This window comes from Pelmatolapia mariae, linkage group LG14, assembly GCF_036321145.2.
Source record: "Pelmatolapia mariae isolate MD_Pm_ZW linkage group LG14, Pm_UMD_F_2, whole genome shotgun sequence".
In the NCBI taxonomy this organism is placed as follows: domain Eukaryota; kingdom Metazoa; phylum Chordata; class Actinopteri; order Cichliformes; family Cichlidae; genus Pelmatolapia; species Pelmatolapia mariae.
This window is the reverse complement of record NC_086239.1, coordinates 23,711,783-23,723,536: the sequence shown is the minus strand read 5'-3', so window position 1 is coordinate 23,723,536 and position 11,754 is coordinate 23,711,783. Positions and strand designations below refer to the sequence as shown.

Genomic DNA, 11,754 nt, shown 5'->3' with positions numbered 1-11,754 from the left:
TTTTTATGCCCTTAAAATGGAGTCAGCAATTATCCCAACCCCTTGACACTCCCCACCCATCCTAACATGCCCACAAACAATAACCAAACTGCCACCCGGCACCCGCCTCCCCCTCCAATTTTGTATCCTGAGAAATCCTGGCCACCCGTGTCCCATCACAGCTCGCTGCACCCATCGCACAATCTGTGGAGTGACTGACACCAACTCAAACGCACACACACACACACAAACACACACACGGTAACTAGTGCACTCCCCCTCCTAACTGGCAGAATTACATTACAGTGTTTCCAGACAAAGCGAGTAACATCACAAGGATGTAAACAAGGACTGAGGGTCCCTTATCCAAACACTCACATTAAAAATTAATAACTCAGCGCTGACTGTGGTCCTCAGAGGAACGACCCGTACTGACTAAGACAACATCCTGGTGAGAAAAGACACTTAAAAATAGTTTCAGAAGCTTTGTTGTCCCAGAACAGGAAACAAAATATTCATGGGAGAAAAAAAAAAGAAAAGAAATGAACGAAGAGAACAGAAAGACAGACGAGGAGGGAAGAAAATCTCGAAAATGTAAAATATTTCACCTCACACTTTATTGAGGCTCCTTGTGACAATTGACAAGGTCAATTACAAAATGGCATCAAGTTTACAAAGACAGCAGGAGCGGCAAAAGCTTCACGATAACCTAGAAAAAAAGCAAACAATGTAGGGAGATAATATTAACAGCAAGCAATGGCAATAAAGTCAGTATATATATATGTATATATACATACATAAAAATAAATCCCTGAACAGTTACACTGCACTCTTTCATAATCCACTTTTAGAAAACACATCAGTTTATTTTGACCTGAATGCAGCAGACATCAGATAAAGTCATCACAGTAGTCACGAGAGGGGAAAAAAAGGGTGGGGGCAATCTGCCTGAAGGCTCTGACCTGATCCCAGAATGGAGGCTTCAAGCAGAGTCTGCGATATGTACACACAAACAAAAACGCCCAAAAACGTACATACAACTCACTCGTGCAAGCCCTCCAAACCTGGCGAAACATGCAGCGTCCATAAATTAGGAAGAACTGAGAGACAGGAAAGCAAGAAAAGAAATTCAAGTTACTGCAAAGCATGCACGAGCTTCAACCAGTCCAGTAATTTACAGATGTAAACAATGAAAGACAGATATTACCATCACAACCGTCACTGAGAGAAAAACAAAAATAATACACACCCGTTTCACATGTAGGTAAAATTGCTGTTTTTCTTGTGTTTTTTCAATTTTTTTTAAATGCATAGAAAAAAATGAAAGGAAAACATCAGTAGACTTTAAATTCTCTTAGTTTCACATTTATATTTATATTTAAAAAACCCAAAACAAACAAAAACAGAACAGATAGTCATCCACACACACTGTGACAAAGTCAGGAGCACAACCTTGCTTTAGGCCCCCGCGAGCCTTGTAAACATTACGTTAAGTGACAAGTGTTGTGACAAGCAAGCGCCTTTAAAAAGAGGAGTCTGAGAAACTGCAGGCGGGCAGTGTTTGGATTCATTTCCCCCCTCTGTGTCTGTTCAAACTGCTTTAGCCTTTAAAAGGTCTTCTCATAAGAAAACCAGCAATGGCTATGCAGCACAATATGACCTCTCTCCATCTGAAAATATATTAAAGTTGCTCTATTGTCAGGCTTTTTCCCTTTTTTTGTTTTTTAAATTCAACATAAACCGTTTTCTGCACCGCGTGGCAGTTAAGATCTGCCTCCACCTGTCCAGCGGGTCACCAGAGACATAAATCACATGTCTTTTGCATCCTGCGCTGCAACATGGTGATCAGTTTCCTGTGTCGGTGTGGACTGTGGCAGTTCACTTCCTGTTCGAGAGCTATGGTAATCTCCCTGCTGAATGTCATGGCCTTGTTTTTCTCTGTGGTCTAAAAGAACTGTAGGCACTTAGTTTCAACTGGCAGCTGCGCACATAATCGTGAACAACGTCTTCTGGGGGCGGCGAGAAGGAGCTGCTTTCTATACACAGACGCACACACCTGCAGCTTCTTTAAACTGCACTTTAACTCAGTTTCTTTTTGTTTTATGAAATAGGGGGTTAAATTCTATACAGTGCTTCTTTTTTTTTTGAGAGAATCTCAAGGTGCAGGAGTCAAAGCTAAAGGGGCCTCCATGCTGCTCTCAGGTGGGAGGTCGTTCGCTATGGCTGGACTCCTGCTGCTCTCAATGTACTCTTGGCTTTGCCTTTCCTCCACCTCCATGGTGCTGGACATGCTACTCTGCATTCTGTTCTCCACCTCTATCTGATCCAATCCGGCTTCGTCCTCCTCCATTTTCACCACCGCTGCAGCTTTTCCCCCTGCTTTTATTGCAGCCAGAGTATCTGCGGCGCTGGCCTGCGCATACGCTCCCACGCTGGCGTGACTCAGGCCGTGAACCTTCTTCAGGTGTTTCTCCAGAGTTGCATAGACGGTGAAGGGCACCGCGCACAGCTGGCACAAGAAGGACGCCTTTGCGCCCTGGGCTCCGTGGGTCTTCATGTGGCGCGTCAGCTTTGAGCTCTGTGCGCAGGCGTAGTTGCACAGGCCGCAGCGGTAGGGCCGCTCGCCGGTGTGGCTGCGGCGGTGCACGGTCAGGTTGCTGCTGTTCCTGAACTGTTTGCCGCAGAACTCGCAGGCCTCGTCCTTCTTCTTCTTCCCCGGCGCTCCAGCAGACGCGCCACCGCTGCCTGCTGTGCTCACGCTTCCCGTCACGGTCCTCCGCTCATTGTCCCTCTGCCACTCCTGCACTGCCTCGCTGACTTTGGCTGAGCTCCACTCCTTCTCGATGATCTCTTTTGTTCTTTCGTTCTCCCACTCTCCCACACCTCGCACCTTGTCGCTCACCTCAGGACGTTTTGGAGTGCAGTTTCCGCTGGCGATGCCGCTCTCGCCGCTGCCGCCCGTCTCTCCGCTCTCCAGCGAGCCTTCAGAGGGGCTGGCGCAGGGCGAGGTGTGTGGAGCCTCTGCATGCACCTCTGTCTCCTCCTCACCTCCCTCTCTGGTGGTCTGGTAGAGCCTCAGCAGCTCCCTCTCTGGTGGTCTGAGCTGGGAGGGCAGCAGCACTAGACCTGAAGCCAAGGATGGGTGTTTGGGGAAGGTCAAGGCCAGCTCGGAGGGGATGTGGGCCATCAGGTCTCCCTTCCCCGTGATTCCCGCTGGCTGAATCTGAAGCCTGCCTCTTGGCCCCTGCCTCCCTCCTTCCTCCTCGACCATCTCCACAGACTCATATCCACTTCCTCCTCCTCCGGCCTCCCGGTGATGACTCCTTATGTGACGAGCCAGCTGGCCACTCTGGGCGAACGCCTGGCCGCACACACCACAGTGATAAGGCCGCTCGCAGGCGTGAGTCCGGCGGTGGGCGGAGAGGGCGCGGAGGGACTGGAAGTTCTGGTCACACAGCTCACAGTGGAAGTCGGCCTGGAGGGCGCCTATCTGAGGAAAAGGAGAAGCTGCCGGTGGAGAAGAAGAGGGCGACAGCACCAGGCCTCCGGGGGAGCCACTTGTTGTGTTGTTATTCACCTCGGCAAGCTCCCTGAGCCGCACGGAAAAGTTCAAAGTCTGCAGGTTCCTGGACGAGGAAGAGGAGGAGGAGGCAGGTGACGAGGAGGAGAGGGGGCCGTGGGACTGACGGGAACGGCCAAGACGTGGGACGGAGGGTTGGAAGGCTGAAGCGAGCGCTTGGGTCAGGTGGCGTGGGTCCAAAATGGCTGCAGCAGTTTTGTGGTCTTTAAGATCCCTACTTCGTCCTCCTTCCATGACTGCAGCGTCGCCCTCATCCTCCTGGTAGATGCTGAAGGAGTGCGTGTGCTGAGCGTGCTGTAAGAGCAACCACGCGGACTGGAAGACGGCCTCACACTGCTGGCAGATGAAATACGAGGGCTCCTCTGGCACTGCAAACACAGACCAAACAGAAGTGAGTTAGTGGTTTTGATAAAGGACGTTAACTAAGAGTACAGCTAAAAAAGTCCAGCACCCACCGAGGGACAGGAGAAACATGCAGCCACCTGAAGAGGCGGTTCTCAAAAGATCAATCATTCAATTCAGTCAGGTCAATCATTAACAGCAGAAATGGATCCAAGGTCAGTTTGAAAACCACTGCTTTAGTGTCCACAAACACTTCACACATCCAGCAGATACACAGACACCTTCTCTGCAATAATGCAATAAGGATCTTTATTTACACCCCATAAATTTATACACAGGCATCAATAATTGTATTTTGGCTTTCATATTTACACTTAAAATCTTATTTACTTTCATATCTGTATCTCATTTTCTTATAGCTTTCTGTTCTTGGTTAAAAATGTATTAATTATATTTTATTCCATGTGCACACCCACGTGTGGGGGAACAACATTTCGGATATGTGCATATCCTGCACATGTGTGTCTGTCCTTGGAGCTCTACTTTTGGTCTCCACCACCTTCTCAATGAAATATATCTTTATCTTTAGTTCCTGATTGTTTACCAGCTCGTTGCTGGTTGCTGCTTTAAATAAGTAAATTTAAAAAACTAATTTTGACAGCTGGAAAAAGTTTCAAAGACTTTGCGCTACTGGACTTAAAATTTTGCAGAGCAACTTTTTTAAAAGAGCGAAAGATAACATATTCAGAGGGTTAGGGTCATCACGGAAGATGACTCAGACCTCAGAGGGTTAAACATAAAAAGCCACTGATAACCCACAACATTAAAACCAAAGCTACTTTCGGCCGCTCCCTTTTTCACACGAAGGTCTCGACACTGAGTAACTCTGCATGTTTGATGCAACAGATTTTTTTACACTTTGTGACACAACACCGAAGAGATTTTTGTCTCCTCCCGGGATCAAACCGGGGATCTTTCCGCTTGATAGGCTATGGCTAGCCACTAGCCACAACATGAAAACCACTCGCCTGATATCATGTGACCCACTGGGCATGAGCAGGTGGTATTTCTGCACCCTGTGGGTTGTGGCTTGGGGTGAATTGGGCTTGTTCTGGCACGTCCTAGGGATACTTGATCGGACTGAGGATGTAGTGCTCCTGAACAATTACAGATCTTTGTGTGTGGGAGGGAGAGGCTGCTGCCATCAGGGAGTGCTAGTGCTTTTCTACTCTAATTGTACGCTCAAAACACTTTATACATTTCTCATTCATTATTACAAGCAGTGCTTTCTGTCCAACATCCAACTCCGATGAACGGATTGGGAACAACTCTGGGTTCAGTGTCTTCCTCAGGGCATGAAGAATGGAGTAGGCAGGGATCAAACCACCAACTTTCCGATTAGTAGATGACCTGCTTTACCTCCTGAGCCTCCTTTAGATGTCAAATTGACGCCCACACGAGTACCAGGACTCAAGTTTTCTTTTCCCAGTAAAGCTTTAACTTGTCATTGGTTTTAATGTCCTGGCTGCTTTTAAAGATGCTTTGAAGCGATTAAACTGAACACTATAAGACTCTATAAGAAGAGTAGTACAGACAGACTGCTGCAGTTTAAATGCATTAAAGGTGATGAGAAGACCTAAGGCCCAACTAAGGAAAGGAAGAACTGAGGGGGGGAAAAGTGCGACCTGAAGAAAGAGAAATCAGGATCCGGAAACTGGAAGTCCAACAGAGAGGCGAGCTGTGTCACAGAGTACATCTGGAGATATTTTTATATGTGGATAGCTTTGTCTCCTCACCGAGAGCCACTCTCCAATTAAGCTGCAAATTGCTAATTAGCAGAACGCAGAAAACGAACGCTTTATGTAAATCAGGCTCTGACTCAGCCTGCTTGACAAATGAGGCCTTTCTGCATAAATCAAAATTGGAAAGAAGATTCCCAAATTGAGGGAAAAAAACCCTATTTTTTTTCTCTCCACTTTTTCTCTTTTTTTGGAGAGGTTCAAAGCCGACTCTGGTATAAGCCTCTTTCATGTTTCCCCAAGTCAAATCCTTCTGTATTTTACTGGAGGGGGAGGGGGGGGGGGGGGGTGAAGATGAAAAAGAGAGCAACTGTTTCTCCCCCCCCTCTTCGCCATCCCCTCTGTCTGGAGACGACAGGAGCTGCGGTGTTCGAGTCCTTTAACCTAGCCTGAGGAGAAACCCAGGAGAAGTTGTGATACTTCTTTTAAAAATAGGGTGAGGAGCTGGAGCAGGAAAAAAAGGAAGAAGAAGAAGGGGAGGGAGATAGGTAGGTCAGGGCTCAGGAGATAAAAAGAAAATGAGATAAAAAGATTATAATGTAGTACGGGGGGCTGAGAGATGCCACAAAAATATGTCACCCCTTCGGATTGGAGCTGAGACCCATCCTCCAACCCCGGCTCTCCTCACCCCGCCGCCCCCCAGTACCCTCCAAATCTTTCCCTGAGGGGGGGTGGTGGGGTGGTGGTGGGGCTTTTGTCTCGGGGTCCTGGAGTGAAACACAATACCCAGCCGGTTTCTCTTTCCTTCGCTCTCTCTCCCTCTCCCCGCTCACTCCTCGCTCTCTTTTTTTTTTTTGTAAGGATTCCCATTTGGCCCGGGGTAGCACTTGAATATTAAGCAGAAGCAATAACTACTAATTAAAAATGCAGATTGGCTGGGAGCACTAACGAGCAGCAGGCAGAATCTCTTTTCCCTCGGGAGGAGGAGGGAGGAGAAAAGAGAGGAAGAGGAGAGGAGAGAGGAGAGGGGGGTGCGAGAAATTGAAAGAGGGCAAAGCGAAAGTGTGTTGAAGATGGGGGGGGGGGGGGTGTTGGTGGGAGGGGGTGGGTGATGAGGAGGAAAAAAAAAACAAACAAGGAGAATAAATAAAAAGGAATGAGACAGATGCACGCGGCTCTTCAGTAATCCATCCCGCTCTACCCCCTTCCCTCCGCTCTTGAATGCAGGAAAATAAATGGAGGACCTGTCTGTTGTGGGATAACTGCTCTTTCGCTTTCAGTCATCTTGTCAGATGCTCAATTTCTCTACCACAAATAAAAAAAGAAAAAAAAAAGAAAAACAGCTCGTCACTCGAGTAGAACCAAGACATCAACTAGGACTTTTCAGGGCCAGCCGGACGCCCAATTAAAGCTGCACTCTGCACATTTCAGCTCAAACTTTTTTTTTTATGTCCAAACAAGCAGCAACCTAGATTCTTGAATTTAAAAAAAAAAAAAAATCTAATCTAAACTTTTCTTCTTTTGCATTTTTCACATGTTGTCGTGCTCTCCACTTCCGCCTCATGCACGTGTTAGGTTTGTTGTATAATCCTGCAGGCCACCAAATTACTAAACCGGTGTGTTTCTGCGCCTCAGAGTGAGAGGCAGAGCAAGAGAGGTGAGCACACTGAAACAGAAGAAACAAAACAAGAGGGGTTGTGGACAAACGGAAATGGTGCGTGCAGCCGTCCCTTGAGCGTTACACAAAGGAAGGAACTGCTAACTTGTGGCAGAGAGAGTTTCAAAATGTGCAAAGGGGGCACTCACACCTTACACGAGTCTGCAGCGAGACACTCTGTCCGTTTTCGAGAGCTACAATGTGGCCTTCACGTTTTTTTTTTTCTTTTTTTCTTTGGTTGTTTTTTTAAACCTGGACATGAAGAGCCCTTCTTCAAAAAGGATCTCAGTTAAATTATAAAAGAAAATAAAGAATTTCTGATTGAGTTTAATGGGCTCCACCCTAAAAAAGACACAATATTAGATCAAGATCATTTAGTCAGCAGTAGGGAAAGCAGGAAGTAAGGCAGGAGGAGAGAAAATTGGTGCCATTGAAAGAAGAGGAGAGGGATGGGTTAGGACTCTGGAAATACAGGAGAAGACGAGGGAGAGAGACGAGTGAGATGAAGAAAAAGCAGGAGGAGGAAGAGGGAGATTCCCTGGAGCTCAGGTGGCTCGGCCTGGGGCAGAACAGCGGGAGATGGCAGAGGAGCCGCACATGATGCAATGTCCTCGGTTAGAGTGTCATGACAGCGAGGAAACCAGCACGATCTGCCTGCCTCGCATCCTCTGACCGTTTAACACAGGAGCCTTTCAGCCGCCCTCTGGAAAACACACTGAATACTGAGACACGCTCCTGTGTGTGTGTGTGTGTGTGTTCGTGTTTTTTGGGGGGGTGGGTGGTGGGGGGTTTGGAGATGTGGATTCAGTCTCTGAGGTCCAGGGTGCAGGGGATGACAGGGAGGGAGAAACATGTTTACCTGGCCACTCCACCTCAGAGACTGACAGTCAGGGAGATGCGAAGGAGCTCAGGTGCTCAGCGTGGAGCCCTCGGGGACCCTGAGTGCCCTCCGAATGTTCCTGACGCCTATCCTTTCCACACAATTAGCCTGTGCGTCACTAACTCACGCAGGTCTGCTAATGGCAACGGCTAGTTAATGAGCTGGACTCGGGAGGGAGGAGGAACGGTTGTTAAATGAAGAGGCGGCGGTTGAAAGAACAAAAAGAAAAAAAAAACAAAAAAAAACAAAAAAAAAACAACAAAAAAACCCCAGAGTCACTAATTAGCAACCTGCCATCATCTTCTGCTTCTTCCAAGCGCTCACCTGCTTTGCTGTGCTCTGCCTTCACCTTCACGCTGGGCTCCTCCCCCCAGACTGGCTCCCTGGCTGCCCCTCTCCTGAGCTCGATGAAGCCGGGGCCCAGCTCGGCGCTGGTGACATGCTGCCGCGCTCGGCCGGCGGGCGAGGGTGGCGCGGCGTTGGAGGCGAGATTTCGGGAGGTGCAGCCACCCTGTTTGTGCTGAATGAAGGCCAGGATGTGGGCGAGGGGGAATGCCTGACAGCACTGGCCGCAGGTTAGAAGGTCGCGACCCTGGTCAGGAGCCCGACCCTGCGGAGGAGGAAGATTTGGGGGAAGAGGGGGAGGAAGGGGTGGGTGGTGGTCGCCTGATGAGCCAGTGTCATCAGGCATATCGGTGGCATCTGAGGCAGGAGATAACAGACAGACAAAGAGAGAGAGAGAGAGAGAGAGAGATCAATTAAAACAAGAAGCCACATGTAAAAGTCACGGCTTCTCAGGTTGTCTCGTTTTCTTGTCGGAGAGTTAAATGAAGATCTTTGGGGTTAAATATCAATCAGTGTCTGTTTCCTGAGAGCATTTCACTCAGTTTTTTTTCTATGCAAGTGTGTGTAACTGTGCAATTCCTCTTTCTTATCAAGTGCAGGGAGCTTAAAGTGTCTATAAAACATCCACAGCAACAAGCTTTCTCTGAAGCGTTTCTGTAATGTGCATTTATTTTTATGTTCCATACACATGACCAATTTATGCCCCTAGAGTCTGTAAACGTGTTGCCTATATATACACACATCTATATAAAGAGAGAGAAAGGAAGATGTATCTGTATTTTGCATCAAAAGCAGCTGGGTGGTTGATATAATCAGAGAGCACTTCGTTCATTTGGACTTGCTGACAAGTTTCTGACCTCGCTCTCATAAATTAGCCTACTTACAATGTACAGTTGACCTCAATGGAACAACAAGCAGGCGTGGTGATTGAAAGTGCTAGTTTCAGTTGTAAACTCTCAAGCAATGAGGCCAATCTGCTCAGCCAATACTGACCACTTCCTTTAACCAACGCAAAACAGATCTGCTCGCTGAGGCTGCAGGCTGCAGAGAGAGCGAGTGAGAGAGGAGCCCCATCTGTCCATCTCAGCAGAAACTTCAACCTCCTGTTAACAGGACCGCCACTGACTGAGTGCTGACAAGCCGGAGCAGTGAATTAAAAAAGCGGCGAAGGCAAAGCCTTTCACCTTTCACTCAAAATAAAATGTTGCCGTACCAGCCACAGGCAGCGAGAGTTTCTCAACAGGAAGTGGATTGCAATAAAAGAAAAAAGTGGCAGAAGGTGTTTGAGATAAGAGCTGCGGCCCTTGTGTTTTTCTTTTCTTTTTAAGTTCGCAAACATGTACAGGACAGCTCATCTGATTCAACTTCAACTCTCACAAATCTTATGTGGTTAGCACTTTGAAATGCAAGTGCAGTTTGCAAGCAATGGCAAACAAGTCAGACCCAAACCTCTGAAGAGCCATCTGTAAACTCTGGGTATTTCTTCATTTAGTCCCACAGCTCAGACCAGACAGAGCTCTTTGGAGACGAGGAAAAGGAGGGAGAGAGGAGGGGGGTCAGCGGTGTATTGCTCAACACAGCGTGGGCACACCTTGATGACTGGACTGGATCCACCTGCCCAGGCTGAGCTGGCTAGCACACAGGACAGGTACAGACAGTACAGTCTGAAGTCGGATCTCGCCAGTTGTTACTCAAAAATGTCACCTTTCCTGTTTCAGGCCTGCGCTGTTTGTGCAGACTTGCAAGGCGCGGTTACACACTCTCTCTCTCTCTCTCTCTCACACACACACACACACACACACACACACGCGCGCGCAGGGTTGAGTCAAGGCCTGTGGTCACAACAGACATGCACGACTGGTCTCCAGTAGAGAACTGTAAAAAACAAATGGTATTTAAGTTTCTGTCCCCATTTCCTTTCAGTTATCACGTTTTTTTTTTCATTTTCCTTTAATAAGCTTTAATGTTTGATTAATCTGATCGGGATTAAATTACCACCCTCATTTAACATGTTTTATTTAAATCTATCATTTAATTAAAAGAAAATAAACTCCTGCATAGTTTATCTAGTCTCTCTCTTTCATTGAAGGGACTTTCAGCAGGTGATGTCTTCTCAAAAGTAGACAGAGACCGAGCGAGAAACTTGATCATCTTCAAACCTGGAAATATTAATCATCGTGTTCGGACCTGTAGCCGCTGACAGCAGCGTGCCAGTAAACCGGTCCTTCTTCTGTGGAAACTGCTGCACCAACAATGCACATCAGGACAAACAACGCCAACATTAGGAGTTCTTATTTAAATATTTGCCTGTTAGGCTGCACACGGGATTAAATATCAGCTTTGGCTTCAGATCGGTCTAAACAGCAATATAGTTTTAAGTATGTGAGATGAGGGGGAAAAAGTCCATCATTTAATGTGCGATAACCGGTGCCAGCGCGCATCCACACACCACGCGCGCAAAACTGCCGATAAGCCCAATAAAAAGGAGAAAAAAAAGAAGCAGGGACTTCGATTTTTGTTTTCGTTTCACCTCGATAACATCACATCCGTCCGCTACCGCTGCTCTCCCTCCGGGCTTACCTTGAATCGCACTCAGGTGCTGCGGTCTGCTTCCAAGTTTGCGCCTGGACATCGCGTCGAGCGTCTGGCACCTTTCTGGGTCCCAAACCGAACCGGACCCCGTCCGGCTTCTCCTGCTTCGAGTTACTGTCCGAAGCCCGAGCTGATGAGACTGTGGTGTGTGGCCTCTGCCCGGACTCGCAGCGCGCAGTGAAGGCAGCGTTCAAGTTCACGCTTCTCTCCCCGCAGCGAGCGGAGGGCAAGAGGGGGCATGGGCGAGAGGAGGCACCGCCCGCCCCGCCGACCCTGACCCCGCCCTCCCCGGGTAACAGGCTCGGCAGACACGGACTTCTGTCACTTTTTAAAACCTTTTCTTCCCCAAGCACCTCTCGCGGTTTTGCTTGTTTTACACAGCTTTAAGTAGCCCGTCTAAATCAGGGTTTTCACACCCCGTTACTGGGTCTCAAACACCAGTTCCTCTTCTGCAGTTCAGAGGAAATACCTCGCTGGTTTTCCACAGGTGTCTCTGAAACCAAACCGGAACCAGAGAAATATTTATTTCTCCTTTTTCTTGCGAGCAGCTGTTGCTGTTATTTGCCCACTGCGTTTCAACAAACAGCGTGGAAAACACCTCCGAAGTTTCACAGACGCTCTGTGACAGCGAAGCGCTGAA

At 48.0% G+C, this 11,754-nt stretch overlaps 1 protein-coding gene across 1 annotated transcript; it reads right to left on the bottom strand.

The window, feature by feature from the left end:
* Positions 1–673: 673 nt before the first annotated feature.
* On the bottom strand, positions 674–11,260 carry znf296 (zinc finger protein 296). The gene is made up of 3 exons (XM_063493675.1): positions 11,103–11,260; positions 8,502–8,879; positions 674–3,927 (listed from the first exon to the last, which is right to left on the bottom strand). The coding sequence occupies exons 1-3, from the start codon at positions 11,152–11,154 to the stop codon at positions 2,135–2,137; spliced, it is 2,223 nt and encodes a 740-aa protein (XP_063349745.1). The 5' UTR covers positions 11,155–11,260; the 3' UTR covers positions 674–2,134.
* Positions 11,261–11,754: the final 494 nt, after the last annotated feature.

Coding starts and splice junctions, on each gene's coding strand:
- znf296 (XM_063493675.1), bottom strand. CDS start 11,154: ATGTCCAGGCGCAAACTTGGAAGCAGACCGCAGCACCTGAGTGCGATT. Junction 8,880..11,102: donor GCACCTGAGTGCGATTCAAG/GTAAGCCCGGAG, acceptor CTCCTGCCTCAG/ATGCCACCGATATGCCTGAT. Junction 3,928..8,501: donor GGCAGAGCACAGCAAAGCAG/GTGAGCGCTTGG, acceptor CTGTGTTTGCAG/TGCCAGAGGAGCCCTCGTAT.